The sequence below is a fragment of the Falco biarmicus genome, chromosome 7 (assembly GCF_023638135.1).
Source record: "Falco biarmicus isolate bFalBia1 chromosome 7, bFalBia1.pri, whole genome shotgun sequence".
Lineage (NCBI taxonomy): Eukaryota > Metazoa > Chordata > Aves > Falconiformes > Falconidae > Falco > Falco biarmicus.
Window position 1 is genome coordinate 42748703 of NC_079294.1, and position 17300 is coordinate 42766002.

At 38.5% G+C, this 17300-nt stretch overlaps 1 protein-coding gene across 4 annotated transcripts in view; it reads right to left on the reverse strand.

Moving 5' to 3' along the window:
• Nucleotides 1-17300, reverse strand: part of PPP2R5E (protein phosphatase 2 regulatory subunit B'epsilon) — a 77404-nt gene that overhangs the window by 14282 nt on the left and 45822 nt on the right. For all 4 annotated transcript variants that reach the window (XM_056345807.1, XM_056345806.1, XM_056345805.1 and 1 more), the window contains 3 exons: nt 6802-6903; nt 4623-4715; nt 54-184 (listed from right to left, as the gene is read on the reverse strand). In XM_056345807.1, the coding sequence (XP_056201782.1) occupies nt 54-184; nt 4623-4715; nt 6802-6903 (326 nt within the window). The remainder of the gene's footprint in view (nt 1-53; nt 185-4622; nt 4716-6801; nt 6904-17300) is intronic.

The following is a 17300-nucleotide window of genomic DNA, read 5'->3' on the forward strand; positions in this document are numbered from 1 at the left end:
GATCAGTTTCCTAAAATGTTCATAAGCAAAAAGTACCTTCTTCCACAACTTACCGTAGAAAAATATTATTAATCTGTTTTCGGATAAATGCTCTAAGACCCAGAAACTTGCCATAAATTCTGTGCAAGACTGTTTTTAGGTAGTCTCGTTCTCGAGGGTCCTCACTGTCAAACAGCTCCAACAGCTGTGTTTAAAGGAAAAACAGAACTGAAATAGTAGATATTTAACAGGTATAACACACAGACTTCCATATAAAAGTTAAAATTCACGAAAGCACATGCATGTAAGAACATATCTGCGTTACCCAAGGTGTAGAAATACAGTATTAAAAAAATCTGCTGTAACCCCAGCACATCATCACGAAAATCAGTTTATTAATTTCCACTTCTGACATAACAAAACTTTGGAAATCTTCAAACAACTAATAAAAATCCTTCTCCCCAAAATGAAATCAATAAACTCCTAGATGCTGTCATATCTACAAAATAAGTTTGCCTCTTACCATCCAGCATTCCTTCACTCTGCAGAACGAAAATATCATCATTTGCTCTAATATTTTGTTCCAACAACATTGTGTGAAGGTCACATCTTTCACTTGTAATTTATATTAATGAGCTCTTAAGCCTTCCTAGGGATTGCATGGCCTTCACGCTGTGGAAAGACTCAATGGTGAAGTCTACGCACTGGCTTTGCTGTTACAGGATCTCCACCAACCACCACAAATGAAAGTATCAGGGGGAATTAATCCTCCAGGTCGAACAAAATGGTAACTTCAATATCCAGTTCAGAAAAAACAAACAAACAACCAACCACAAAACAAAGCAAAAACCCCAACAAAACAACAGCAGAAACCTCACCTTTACTAAGTAACTCTTAAACAAGATTTTAAAACAGCAAAATGATTACGTGGTATTCAGTCAAAAGAGAACACCAGCTGGTGCCTTGTACAAAATCCATCCTGAAACACTTGACACCTGAAGTTGCCTCTAAGAATTAAGGCATGAAATGAGCACCAGAAGTATCACCTGCAGACCTGTGTTCTATTCCCCTTGAATCCTCTACACAAAAATAAGAGCTTCCCCTGACCCCTTCTTCTTCATCTTTTTTGACACCACAACACTGCCTGTTCTAGCAGACATTTGGAGTAAGAAGGTTAACTTCATTTAAAAACCAAGCATACCAAACAAACAAGAAAACCCAAACCCCAAAATCTCCACCCCCTCAAATACACAGAAAATGGGGAAGTTCAACGTAGTAATCATAAGTGACCAGTATCTCTCTTGTATGAAAAAGAAATTAACTGTAAACCAGTACCAGTCTTGCAAAAGAAACGAAGACAGTTTGCCAAACAGGTCTTACAAACGTCTAAGATACTGTCAGAAAATTATTGCATGAATGGTAGAAAACAAAATTATCTCGGATTCACAAATAGATAAATTAAAAATACCTATTATAAGTAGCTACGTCAGTGTATGTATACCACCTGATCCCTGCTACACAACTTTGAGGAGGCGAAAAAGAAAAAAAAAGACAGAAAAATATGATTAAAGTTGTTAAACTGTCTGGGATTTTGCTTTCTAACATGCAGGTTTAGGACTGATGCACACATTCTTCATTATTTTGGATGTTTCTGTGGCTTGTAATGAGCTCCCACTATCTTTTCCTTGCAGTAAGAATCTGGTGGGAATTTCATGAGGCACCGATGAGGTTTGTCAGCTGCCCTCCAGAGGTTATAAACACATTGCTTTGTTCAATTAGGTCTACAGTTAAATAAATAAATAGTCACCTCATCCTTCCCCAAATAGCAAATTTCACCCAAAGACAGCAAACAGCTGGAAACACTTATGTTTTTAATTTTCTTACTGGATTGCTTTTAGGAGCAAAGTATTTATATTTCCAGTTCTCTTATACAGATCCTCTGTGGAAACGTTGCTGAACTAAGACTCAGTCTCCCATTTAAGAGACAGAGAGAATTATTTTGATATGTCCAATTTGTTGTCAGGTTTCAACAATGAAGTCTTATTTTTATGGATAAGCTGCAAGAGTTCCACAATTTATGTGACTATTCTGACACTAAACTCACATAGAAAAGGGAAATAAATTTTCCAAAATAGCAGCCTCCATAACATAGACACTTGTGGATGTATTTGAATGGTATGTCTCTTAGCAACCACTGCCTACCATTTCAGGCTGCACAAGCAGGCTTTAGAAATGAACAGTTACACTGTTAAGTACAGAAATTTTATCAAAACATACAGCTTAAAGCCAGAAACACATCTGTATTGAAAAAAAAAAAAAAAAAAAGGCAAAAAGCAAGCAAACAAGAAAAAGCTTGAAAAATGTCCATTAAAATAACTGTAACATTTTTTCATATAGGCATCCTTACTGCCAAGCAACACTTCATTAGTTCCTCAATCTTTTCACAAAAATTAATTTAGACAGAAAGATGATTTCAAAGACTGTCACGCCTGTGTTATCAGTGTCGTGAAACACCAAACATCCTTAATGCTAAGTCACAAATCAGTTCCCCATGTAAGCAATCTGTAGTTGCAGATTCTTACAAGTTACTCTAGCCACACAACAAACACAGTAAGCAGCAGAACACCTCAGTTCCTATAGGCTAAAGAACTTTTTATAGAAAAACGTGAATTTAAAATTGACCCACTGTGTATAGCAAAATATATTAAAATGCATCACCTAACCATGTGGCCAGAACTTACGAATTCTTAGAATTCTTTTGAACCCTAATTGTTGTATCATACATTTTCAGATACGTAAGTTTTAAAAACTCTGATTTTCCTCCTTCAGCAGATACCGTTCTTTTATTTAGTAGACTTAATAAAGACTAACAGGATTTTAAAAAAAAAAATAAATAAACCTTGGTTTAGACCCATTCTCCTGGGCCAAACTGTAAAGGTTTGAATGCCTTGGAAGGGCATGGGTGGGATGCCACCAGTCATGACCAAGTTCAGTTCAGCTGCACGTAACAGGAGCATCTAGGAATTATTTTCTCTCAATTTTGAAGTAGAACAAAAGCATTCCTTTAATGCAATCTGCTATATCTGAAGAAAATAAAACCAGTCCGGAAAAACCTGTCAAGAGCAATTACCCCCCCATGCATATTCTTACATTTCTACCAGGTGCTGGACAATCAGATTGGCGCACCTACTTGTTCAAATCAGTATTTAGACGAACAAAAAGGAAACTGCACCATACAGGTTTGGCCCAGATGAAAACGCTCTTGTATTTAGAAGGTGGGAGAAGTAAAGACATAAATATATCCTATTGCTTTTGTAGGGTGAAGAAAGTCCTGTGATATTAAGAAAGAAACTGAAGTCCCTTCTTTGAATCCTTTAATTTAAGGACAGAAATTGCTCTCTTCACTACATTTTTCAGGTATTCTTCATACAAATAATACACATGGGCAGCAAAAGCGCTGCTTCTATGGCCTGAGCACTACAGGGGAAAATAAAAGCTCTATGACAAAGGGGTGAGAAACATCTTCAGAAACGCTGAGTTTCTTCTGCCACTTTTTGGCTTTCATTGAAGTCTCAGCCCGCAAGGAAATTCCCTTTTCTAACTAAGTAGGATTCTTTCTAAATTTCCCCGATTTCAAAAGCAAGCTATGGACAGCATTAAACAGGAAGCTCTTTCTGATGCTGTGGCTAGACAAAAATTCACGGTGGAAACAGAAAACACAAGATAGGTCTATTCCCAAAAGCTGAAGACAAAAGTTGTAGCTGTGGAGTTTCCTGGCTTATCCCAGAAAACATTTTCCTTCAGCCATCTCTGTTCTGGTGTCTGTCAAGGCCTGGATGAAACTTCCTCAGTAAAGAAGACCAGCTACTGGAGTTTCAAGTGAAATAACAAAGCACACCAGAAGCCTAGCTTGTACACAAGGAGGAGGAAGATTACATAGGTGTCAAATACCTGGCCACCAGCTGACCAACTGACAGCGGCCATCTATTCCATTTACCCATAAAGATGGCCAGGAAAATGAAAGCTACACATTCTTTGCCAATGTCGTTTATTTTTGATGCTACTTCTTCTTCCCTGCTTTTAACAGAGGCTGAACTTTACATGGCCTTTTGATGTACTTCCTCCCTGACCACTGCTAGCATCACTGCTTTCAGTACTGTACTGGGAACAGGTTTGTCAATGAACTTCTGCCCCTGTTGCCAGCTCTCCAGCAGAGTCAGAAGGGAGAAATATTCTCCTATTCCAACAGAAATATTTTAACGATGTTAAGACACATTAAAACTGGTGCTTAAGTAGCCTATCTAGATAGCAGCATTTTTAAACTACTCAATAGTAAACCTTTCATTTTTCAACAGTTACTGTTTCGGCTCCCTCTCATAACCAGTAAGTCAAATGTTTTGATTCAGGTATCAAAACAGGAGACAAACCAACTATTTTATACATATCTATAGCAACAGAGACTGACATACAAACGCACAGACACATTTCCCCTACCTCCACAGACTGAAAACTTTCATTGTATATGCTTATTTGCAACACAAAAAGGCTAAACAAAGTTACACTTTCAAATTCTAAACAAAACCTTTTTAAAGACACTTTTTTCAAAAGCAAAATGAAACCTTAAAGAAAATGGATCAGCTTACCTGCAATACAAATTTCTGATCTATGTACTTTTTGGCAATGCTGGGCTGAAATTCTTGGCTTTCCAAAAATCGTATGAAAAACTCATATACAAGCTGCAAAAGAATAAGAAATATCCATGGCTTAGTTTATGACTTAATTACTCTTTATATTTTTAAGTATTTCCTTAAATTCTTTCGCTAGAAAATAATATACTTATTTTCCTACAGAGCAAAAGGTTAAAAAAATGAAGAATATTTTCTCCTTTATCAAATTGCTATCTTAGTCAGAATTAATTACATGACCTTTTAAAGTTAGCTTTGCTTATTTAACTCCAATGAAAGACATTTCATCACCAAGAACAAGCACTGCCACCTTGTAATGCTTGTTATCATCTTGTAAAGCTTCCTAGAGTAATTGGAAAGCACATTTAAACTGCCCTCTGAACTGCTGAAGTCACATCAAATACAGACATTACTATTCTGAAAGGGTTGGTGAAGAAATACTTAAATTAAATTAGGAAGTGCTTAGAGTAGCGTTGTACTACAACATGAAACACAGAACAAGAATACAAACTGGAATTTATTCAGAAGTTCCTGACTTACTATGAAGACTAGCTCAGAGCTAGAGAAAACCTGCTTACTTTCAAGAAATTCCATCTCTGCCTGAAATACTCAGCAGGACAGCAACAGACTTTTCATTTAGCAGAGAAAAAGAAGAGAATAAAAACCAGGCAAAAAGGAAGCAAAGTGAAACAGGGACTGTTGTGGCCTCGTAAGACAGCAACTCTGATCAGATGAGCAATTCTCTTTGCTGAACCTTTTCAAGAACAGCAGCCATTGAAAACTGTTTCCTTTCTGACTTCAGTGAGCATGATTATTGATACCGAAAAGGAGAAAGGAAGCTAAACTACATTTTAAAATAATTTTAAACCTTTCCATGCAAACGCCAACATGCTCCAATACTGCTACTGCTGCTTTAAGTCAGTGCTCTCTGACTTCTAAGAAGCAGCAACAGGAAATCAAAAAGAGCGAGAGAAGTTTAGAAATATGACATGGAAAAAGTGACAGCTTACATAACTAACTTATCAGGAAATCAATTCCATCACCTTCTGACAAATACTTTGGTGCATTTCTTCCTGACAATGGTAAATTATCCACTGCCTAAGAAATTCCATCATTTCCATGTAAGTAATAACTTCTAAAACTACAGCACTAGCGTCAACGAACATAGGATAACTGACATGTATGCCTGTGCTGTTTCCAGGCAGGCAGAGCTGTTCAGAGCTGGCTTGAAGCTTTTAAGATTCTTATTTTTTGTGAAATTTAAATATAAATGAGGGATGAAACCTACATTTCAACAGATTCTGAATTTGAGAGCACAAAAGAGTGAAGCAAACTGCTCACATGCAAGGATTGTGCACGCAACTGTCCACTAAAATCTTCATTTCAAGCTGAGGTCAGTCGTGCTCCTCTGCTTACAGAAAATCCGAGACCCACAAACTGTTACTCAGGCAAACTTCTAAATTTACTAGCGCTGTAAGCCATTGCCCTGACTAACACAGACAGGACCTGCATCTGTATTTTCTATAAGGGAATTTATTGCATTAGTATCAACAATGCTTCCTCCAAAATTAGTCGATGGTCTTTGTTCCAAACACCTTGTGTTGACACTTGAGGTACAGAGGAACGGATGATAGCACAGCAGTGAGCATGCATCCCTCTACAAACACCTGAAAGCAAACCCTGACCCAGGAAGCGGAAGGAAGACTTGGGGATGTACCCTGTCATTCATTTTTCTGATCAGCTGCCAACACCTGTGTACTTTTCTATGCAAATTAACTACCCACGGTAAAGCAAAAGCGCTAGCCGTTATCATCCCCGCAATGCTCTTGTTGAAGTTGCTGAAGAACACTTCTGCATCAGAGCAATTTGAAAGCAAAATAATTTTTAAATCAATGAAGGAAAACAAGAATATGAGGGACACCATCAATGCGACTTTGAAAGAAAGCTTCAACATTTTGCAAATTCCACGAAGTATGCTCCTGTGTTTGTAGGTCTATTATAGTCATGAACACTATTAGTAAGCGTCAGTGTCTCACAGGCTAGTTCTGATTCACAGGTTTTTAAAAAAAGCTGAGAAAATTATTAGATAAAGTATGCAATGATAAGCATTTTTTTTCTGAAATAAATTATCAAAAACCTGTAAATGTGGCCATGATGCCTCCAAGGTGGGCTCATCTTCTTCAGGATCAAATTCATTGCTGTCACTAGGTGGGAGAGTTCTGAAGATATTGCAAGATACCTGAAAAGCGAAAGAAAGAATGATGAGATCTATTTTTCAGATAGTTGCTAGTTTTCAGGGCTCTCTATGTCTATCCCTACCCTACCATCCATCGCATAAGCAGTATTTCTTTTGCCTACTGTCTGACAAAGTCCTTCAGCAACAGTACAGGTCTAAGGAACCTGTCACTTTACAGACCAGCCACCAGCCTCAGCTTTCCCTTCTCCAGGTTTTGTTTTTGTTTTTTTTCTTCTTTCCACTGATATCTCAGCATTAGCCAGTCTGCCACTACTTCTGTCCACCATGTTCCAGAGAAGCCCACCAACATCTAATTCCCAGTCCTACTAGGCATCAATGGGCTGAGAGCCATGACTGTTCAGGAGTTACGGGAAACACCACCAACATGCATTTAGAAGTGTTTTCATAAAACACTTGGTTATTTTCCTTTGCACATAAAAACATTAATGATACCTGCTTAAGGTCTCATCTGTCAGCACTTGTGAAGAATTTGCCAGTGCTATTCACACATTTATATGCCTGGTCACCTCATGCCAAGTACAGAACCTGGTACTAAATGAAAGCAACAAATAGCATTTGTACAACACTTAGCCTACATTTTATTTCATGGTTGGTTTACTTTGCTTAATCTTATTTAGAGGTACTTTGGTGACACTGCTTGGTTTTGTGAAGTTCATGCTGTCAGCAAAGACTGAATTGGAATGCTTTCCTGGGTTAATTACAGTGCTGAATGGAGCACACAGCTTATTATGCAGCAAATCTGACAAACTACAAACATGTTGTAGGGCCTTTCCTGCACTTTGAAGGTGATGTTGTGCCTTCTTTCCACTCTGCTACTGCGTTTGATCCATCCTTAAGCCAGTTAATCAAACAGCTGGGGAAAGCAGCATGTTATCTCCTAATCCCGTCTATACAGGATCTCCTCATTGCAGTTCAGACAAACTAAGCTATTAATAAACAAAACTAGCATGTTCTTCAACATCCTTATTTATTTTTCCAGCCTTTTACTCCTGTAAATGATGTAAAGCTAGTTTGTAAGGCCTGTTTTCACTATGTTGGCAACTTAGTAAGAAAGGGCACTTTAAAGCCAAGAGTTTAAATAAAATCCAAACTGATAAAACAGGTGGGAAAAGGCAAAGTGAAGGTTTAGAATTTGCAAGACAAACAGAACAGATTCAGGTACTCCATAAACAGAAAGATGAAACAGAAGACTGTAGGAAAGCACGTGGCACTCCCAGTGAGGAATATTCACTGATCATGAGGGAAAGACCAAATAAGAATAAGTATGGTTAAACAAGCAAATATAGGAAAAAAAGAGGTCACACAGGTTTCTGCTCGGACTTTTTCCTTCTTGCCACAAGAGGGTGTATTTCACTGCAGTTACAGTACAACACTTCACAGAAGCCACCTCTGTACTTGCAAAACTCACGTTCTCAGGTCGCACGACTTTCAGCCTTAACAGATGCAGCACTTATTACAGCCTGTGCTGATAAGATCCTGAACCCTGCTTGCCCTGTATGCATACCTGCCAAGTGATTACCAGCAGTTATTAGAATATATTTTTTCTCCCTCCTCCATCCTCTTCCCCTGACTCATTCATTTCTCTCAAGAGCCCCTCCGTGGAAGACTTTTCTAGTCTCATGAGAAAAACTCAAATAGCTACTCCAGGAATACACACGTTATAGTTTGTCTTTCCCCAACGATTCTTGAGCTCCTCCGTCTTCTATCCCTGATACGCAAAAGCAGGGACAGGAGGAAAGTGATGAGAATCAGCAGGACAGAGTTGTTTCTATGTTAAGAGCACAGGGCAAATGAGGGTAGACAGCCCAAAGGATTCCCACATAAAAAGGTGGAAATGTACCTGTTGGTGCCTTGGAGCTGAACATCTGGGATTCTGCAATCCCTACTGAAGCATGTTTGGTTAATGCTTCACATTTAAAAATCCAAGTTTTCTCATGATTTGGACCAAAACAGGGAACTAGCAAAACCAAAGGCACTTAGCAGCTATTTTTTTTTTCTGCTTTAAACTTAATTTGAAACCACAAAGAATTTTTGCTGCAAATTTAGCCATACATAAATTAATGAAATTTGTACCAACAGATCGGAGAAAATGTAAGTATTCATTAGCTGTTGTGTTTAGAAAATTAAACAAATATTCAATTATGGTACAAACAAAACCTGCAAGGAAAAGTACATACTTTCCGAGTGAAAAGTTAAACCAAGACAAATTCCTGTAAGGTTTAAATGCAGTCAAACCAAGCCTCGAGCAGTTAGTGGCAAAGCCTTAACAGCATGACAGAAGTACGAAGGGTTCAGCAACAATTAGTTAAGCGCCAGCACTGACACCTGAGTCTTGAGCTTGTAATAAAACCAGTATGATTTCTGGTGAGTGCCTATTAAGAAAAGGCCAGTCTCAAGGCAACTCAGAAGCAAGTTTTTTGCAAAAGAAAATTGACACGCAGGAGTAAAATGCAATGTAAGTTACAATATGGTCCTAGTATACAGTTTGCTCTCTTTAATTTTCTTTTTTACATTAGGAGTAAAGATAAGCTATATGGAGCCAAAACAGATACTCTCCTGAAAAGCACAAGCAAAACAGGTTATCTTTAAGTGTTTTCCCCAGGTTATCATAATTTTAAAAGATGTGTGCCATTACAGTTACATTAATCACCACAACACAGCACGATAGCTCATTTACATGCAGTGTCAATTTATAGCATGCTTATCTAAATCAGTAGCCTCTGGGTGGCTAATGTTTATAAGCCTCTAAGGGAGAACCGAAGGCAACAAGTTCTTCCATGCATGAACTGCCCAGCTGTACATCAGAGACTTCGACAGCCACCACACAAAGGCAGGAATTGGCTACAAATCTGGAAGGAATAATTTCTCTTGGATAGGCATAAGGTAGCTACTTAATATTTATCCCTGGGCTCCAGCAGCATGCCAAAATTCCTTCAGCTGGATAGCTGCATCATTTCTCTTCTGACCTCTGTTGGATCATCAAGCCAAAGGCCAGCCCTGCCAGCCTGTGCATACAGCCCCTGATGATTCTTCTCCCACAGCCACCACAAACGACTGCTGGTCAATACGGATTTCCATCTCCCACTGATTAGGAACGCCTTCAAACCCAGATGATATTTTTGCAAAGCAAATTTGAACTCTAATATTCTAGAAAGTTGTGTCTTGACAGATCTCTCCTATTATGTCCTCAGAGACATCTGCATGCTGTCCTCCGTGACTGTCCCTTCCAGAAGCACACGCCAAACCAAGCGTAGAAAAGGACATCACTGCTCCCCCTCTGTGCAGAATCTGAACATTCAAGCAACCAGAAGTCAGTTTAACAAAACCAGTAAAATCTACCCATTGGCACCGAATCTAAAATTTCCAAGATCAAGTTGGGAATGCCAAAATGATAGATTTTTAAATTGGAGATGCCCAGAAACCTCTAAGCTCCATGTCAGTGTGTCAGTCAGGCACAACTTCGACCAGAAGCAAGCAAAAACTTTTCCAGGCAATTACAAGTCAATGTCAATTTGTTAAAAACAAACAAGAAGATCGGGAAGGCTGCTCTGATACCCCCACAAAGAATGAGCTGCAAGTTCTGAACAGAGCTGATGACCAGTACCTGGCAATGCAGAACCCAAAACCATGAATATGCTGTTAAAAGTAACAAGCTTCAAGAAAACCTTGATTTTATCATCACATTTATATCTGAAGTAATTTTTAGAGAAGAAAGTACTAAAACCTTAAGTCTGAAGTCAGCAATAAATGTTCTGAGAAGCCCTCCCTTTGTCCCTCACTGGACTGCTATAAAAATGACAACGCAGTAACAGAAACACTTCACAAATTCAATTTCAGCTCAGTGCTCCTACTCTGTGCTGTTTGAAACAGAGATTTTTATCAGTAATAGTTTTCCTGAATGGAGCCTGAAGTGAAAACAAACATGCACACAGGGAAGCTTAACACATTAGCTATACAAAACCAGGGGAAGTGAATACCCAATTAGCCCACAGGGAATACCTGTTGTATTACCAGTAGCTGGAACCACCCAAATAAACCCCAGGTACATAAGGAATTGAAACCAAATATCTCTGCACACACCGTGTTTAAACTACTGTGCATATTAACAACATCCAGTAACAATAAAATGTAATTAAGCCATAACGTGAAGCCATGCCAACTGGGAGACAATGGCCCTTAATGGACTCTAATCTTGTCCTTCTGAAATACATCTGCATACGTTTATCTTTTTGATATTGTTTATGCATTTATATATTTTAGAGCCTGATGTACTACTGCGGTCACTCAGCTATATTCTCTCTCTATAAACCATTGAATCATTCTCAGAAGTTTGACTGAAGTACATCTTGCAAAAAGTAGTATCTAATTTTATGTAAAAATCATAAATGATTCCACCAGCATTCTTTTCCTGAAGTTTTACTACTATTAAACTACACCACACTGCTGCTGATTTCAAAGTTGAATCTGCCCTGTTGATTCTCGATAAACCACCAGATCTCTTTACTTCTGTATATATGTTTGCATATGCAGTATGTATGTATTTATATATAGACATGACACTTCCCCAACTTCTGTGCTGGGAAATGGCAAGAAAGAGCTTTTGAACCCAGGCAGTTGTTGGTTTCTTTCTTTGTTTTTAATCCTGTGATTATTTTTGCTTCCTTCCCTTGAGCTCCCACCTGTACACAGCAGGTGCACTGGGGTACGTATAAAAAGTCAGACCATCTCCCTCTTGTTTCCTGCATGTTCCTGTTTTATTTTTTCAACATTCACTTCTTTGAACGGTGCATTGTACCAGAAACTCATATTAAGATACTCACAACAGTAATCCACAATGCTTAGGTCCTTTTCTGCACCACTGCTTGCCTGAATACAGCCTTTCAGAGCTTAATATTAGATGCCTTCTTTTTGCCCAGCAGCATTAATTTTGACTTGGCTACATTCAAATGGACTCTGTTGCACTGCGAACACAGTCAACAATCCAGATCACACGGTGGGGGGAAAAAACGTTCCTCTCATCTTTTCTTGACCTTTAAGTCTAAAAATTCAATCTGCAAGAATTTAGCTCTGGATCAGGGCTCCTAAACTTGTTAGCTTACAATTTCCCACTTCAGCAGCAGTAGCAGCTTCCATCCATACAGATGAGCAAGCAGCAACACCAAGATCCTTTGGCTATGCTCATAGGAGCAAGTCTGTAGAACAGAAGAGCTGGTGCTCTGGTGCAATGACCACACCATGTACGTTTGGAGGGAAGAGTTTCTTTCTAGTGATCTCTTGCATTGAAGCCCATTAGCAAGTTGGAAAGCTTAGGTACACTCCTGGAGTAGGCATTTATCCAAAAGGAAGAAAATTTACAAACCCCGAGACTCCTCCATCACAAGCATCGAAGTGGAGTGAGGAAAAAATGGGAGATCCACTTCAAGAGCACATTCACCATCTCAGAAGTGCTAGCACAGCCCCATCCCCAGGCAGCCCCGGGTAGACTTCTCGCTGCTGGAAACTGGAGCTCTGAAATTCCACTCTAGGTCACCTAGACCTCAAGCACAACCGTGCACCCTACTACTAATGACCCTATTCACTGCTACCTCCATATGTAACTATGATTTGAGATGATCCAATGGAACAGTTATTAATTTAATGTGTGCCCGGTTGATACTATACAATACAATCTAAAAGCATCATAGCAGTAAGTCAAGTATCTTGGACAAATTCAAAGCACAGTACCAGCAGAAAAAGCCCCTCGTCTGTAGAGCAGGCATCAGATCAAGTGAAAGCCTGCCAATACATAAACTTGAACTCTAGACAGCATTACAAAACTCATACTGTCTCAGACTCCAAAGTGAAGAACATAACAAAAATTCAAAACCCAAGAAAACTATCCCCCAGAAGATTCACATTGTGCTTAACTACAGATACAATGCCTGAAAAGTATTAAAGATGACACAGCCAAAATGAGGGGTTGGGGTGCACATTCCTTTGAGATAAAGTAAATAAAGAAAGAAATAAAGAAATAAAATAGCTGCAGTTCGAAACAAGTACTTCTTGGAACAAAACTATTCTTCCAGTTTATTTCTTTGCTCTAGACCTAGTCACTGTACCATTATGCAGATAAGAGTCTGACGAATGAGAGGCCTATGTAACCAATAGGAGGAATAATGGATACGGGTAAATGTAATTACATACTGTCGGGAAAAATTATTAGGAGCAACTACTGCAAGAGGAGCTGCCTCCAACTGATTTTTTGAGAGGAGTACAGAACATCAGAGCCTCTTCTTTTAATAAGCATTGTGGGTTTTGTGCAAACTAGGTGTATAAAGAACATGAATAATAAAAAGCATCTAACAGCAATTTGGAAATAATGCGTAAAAGAAACTGAAGTCAGATTCTTTTCTTGCTTCTACAGAATTGATAACCCTCACAGTAAAGAAACAAGAACAGAATTTAAAATCTGATGTGATTTTTACCTTTTTTTTTTTTAACTCTGATAGCATGCTTGCTCCATCATGGCTACATCTACATGGCAATTTTTAATCAAAGTCCATTTTGGGGGCATCAGAGGACATTGCATCTTCCTTTCAGCATTTGGGATGGTTTCAAACAATCTGTTCAACTTCTACTGATTCAAGTTGAGTTTAAGATTAATTCCCAATATTTTACAGAAATCCTGAAGTTATCGAAGAGGCATTATTTATCAATTCTTATAAGGGTATATGATTTATTTCCCTTAAACTCAGAATGACATTCAGTATTATATTTTTAAATATAATGCAAGAACCAACAGGAACATATGCACAGGGTTTTAGTTACATCAAAAAGGTAAGACTGAATGTAAGTAGACTTGCATTAAAATCTCTATCCAAGAACATTTAAACAGAGAAAACCCTAAACAAGATGAACATTTAGCGAGCAGGGTGTCATACTTAGTCATATGTTATAGCTAAAGCTATAGAAAATAAAGAAACTCATAATGCCTATGAAGTCTAACAGCTAGAACACTTCCTAAAAATAGGTTCCTTAACATACTAAAAAAATCATGGCTTAACAAGATATTCTTTATGTTTAAGGTCTGTCACAAACTCCTGATCAGACTCTGCCCTCACATCTGTTGAGACAAACCTCCAGTAAAAGGAATGTAATCCCTCTAGATTTATATCAGTAGAGAAATTAATTAAAAAAAAAACACAACTTTAAAATGCAATTCTTGGTATTTATTTGGTTATTAATTTAACCAAGTTTCTTTCATTGTGTTGCTCAACATAGCTTCTGAGCTGCAAGACATCTAATATGGTTTCACTTTGGCTATAGAGATTACAGTCTTATTTTACTTGATTCATCACTACAGAAAAGACAAAGTTGGTAACATGAAGCACAAGGCATTTCTGCACTTAAGAGGAGAACAAACACTATTCCATTCTAAAAGGTGTATCTCAAAAAAGTTTCATTAGCAATCTCTTAGGGGCTGGCAACCATTCACACATGCTGCATAGACATCACAGTAAAGTTTAGGGGGTGGGTTTACAATTCTTGAAGCAGCAAGCAGGAGAGCTGAAGTGTTGCTCACCAACAGAGAGATTCATTCAGATTTCTCAGTTTAACAGCTTGTCAATTTTTCCCCATCCAATTTTTTTAAATGAAAGAAATCAGTTTCCTCAATCTGTGTCTTAATACCCAGAAACTACATACACCCTTTAGGATACCACAGATAATAACAAACATTCATTTCATTCAACTACCATCGTTTAAGCTACCAACAAAATCAGCATCATTAGTTTAAGCCTCCACATTTTGCTCAGACAGGAACAAATTTTAGATTAAGTGTCCAATTATTGGCTCATAAAGTCGTATTACTGGCATTTCCTTCTTAGCAGAGTGTGGACTAATTGGCAAGGGCCTTTTTTCCTAAGACCAGCCTAATTTTAAAAAATGTCATATGCCCTTCTGAACAACACATCAAACTGCAGGGGAAGCACGCTGAGCAATACCTTCCTGAATAAATCTGTCCAGCTTATGGCCATTAACACAAATCCCAACCGTTCTTCCCATCAACCGATATTGATGACAGTGACAATGCCACTGCAAGCTTGCTTTGGTGGCCATTAGTAAATTTAATTATTTTTTTCTTTTTAAATAACCAGTAACATGCCAACCGCTTCTGCATATACCAAGCTAAAGACGGTGGCTTAAAAAAGTGGACATGCACACAGGCTGACGAAGAGCCAAGTGATCCCACATTTAGCTATATACATAAACATTACATCATAAATTCAAGAGAGCAAGATGGAAATACGTGATACTACAAATTGGGGATGAAGGTTTTAATGGCATGAATTTAGGATTACTGGAAGTAAAAATCTCCAGGAGCTGTTATGCTGGCTATCACAAACGACTGTTTTTGAAACCCTTAAGTCATAACACCTCCACATTCTAGAAGTAATTAAAAATCTCAGAGTTTCTGAAGAATTTTACAGGCAACCTTTTCTATCTTAGTATCTGTAAAGCCAATGAACAGAGAATGCTAATATAAACGTATGTTCTAAAACTTTAAAACAATAAAAGGCTCTTCCACAGATACTACTTTTTTGGACGTTTTAGAAACTTAGATTTAAGGCAAGAAAAGACTTTGGCCATTAATTCTTCTTTGTAAATATTAGTAATTTTTTAAGTATCAGCTTCATACTGGTGCGCCTTTTTTTCTGCTCCGAAATGATGCCAAAACTCACAAAACACTTCTTTCTTTTTCCTCTATTTACAATACTTCCCTTCACCTCCAAATAGCCCAAAGGGCTAAACAGGAAATATTAATTCCTGGATTCATAAACATTAAATATAACAGGGAGGAGGCCTTTCAAAGGGACAAAGAACACATGTGCTCCATTTTGATCAGCTTTAAGATACTGGTCTTTCAATCAAAACACTCCCGTGACAATTGTGGCAGGCACGTCAACAGGGACATTGATTTGTTCAGGACATAGATCTGTCTTCTTCACTATCATGACAGGTGTGAGATTGCCAATGTGACAGTTCCTTTGTGAACACAGTTGGAGACCTAGATGAAGACCCTCAAAAGCAGATAAAGGCGGCAGTTGCACTCATGAAGTCAACTGTGTGCAGTTATGTCTGTCTCAGTATACGATTACAAGCACAATTCTGCTGGAAACAAACACATGCACTTTTTGCAAAGGGCAAGTTACACCAATCAGTGCTTCAGCACAAAGTGACTAATGCTGTCTCTTTACCAGGCAGTATGTGCTGAAAACTTTGTTTTATATAATATTGGAAGTCCTGCCTTTCCCTCTAGGACCTGTATAACTGTACCAAAGTGATGGGAGAAGTCTTACTTTTATAGGCAAAGAACTGGAGGGAAAATGGTATTTGCACCAGATAGCCTATCTGTAAAATACAAAATACACGCAACCCGCAAAAGCCTTGATGATGTGCTTTAGTAGAAACGCTGCATTAGCATTCGTTGGGATGATCGACAGAAATCACTCATGCATTTGCCATAGATTCATTCACATAAATTCAATACCAGAGTACAGCATCCTGCTCACATGGAATAAAACCACCAAAGTGTTTTTCCAAAAGCACATGCACCAAGAACGCTGCTGGCTGGGACAAGCACAGTTGGGGCGCTCCAGCTGCCCAACAGCTTACTCTTTCATAGAGCCACAAGTGTCTGTTGCAGGCTAGAGTTTCTTACAGAATTTAAATATTACAACTGTCCAGGAAATTCTTTAGGAAAAAAACATGTCCACCTCCCTAATTACTTAGGCACCTTTTTATTTGTAAAAAATCCAAGTCTGGGCAGTCAAGGGCCACTGGGTAGCCGTAAACAGGACTTGAGAATATTCTCAGTCCTCCCCTGCTTAAATACCCTGGGGCACTGAAGAGAAAACATAGCTTGAGGTCAGCACTGGAGCCCAAATGCAAGACATGATGAAGAAGGGCATGCATGATGCAATGAAAGGATCAGGGGAACACTGGAGGAAAGAAGATAGAACAGCTTTCCATATCCAAAAATGAGCTAAGCTGAAACTGGAATTCCTGAAGCTCCATTAGCAAGCATCTGTGAAGTCCACTGGAAAAATTTACACTGTATCTTTACTTCCAGTGACTCCTCCATATCAGTGTTACAGACCATATTTAAAAACATTATTTAAAGCCATGCCTTTCAAGCTATGTAGGCAACGCATCATTTCCTTAAGATAAAAACTGTTTTGTGAATCAATGTGACTGCAGGGGCAGTAGGACATGCTAGCAAACAGGTTTTGCATCTCTTCTACAGTGCAAGTTCAGCCTGAGTCATAGTTATCATTTATGATTCAAACTGAACTTCATGAGCAGTTACACGTGAAATTCTGGTTTCTTGGGGCCCAACC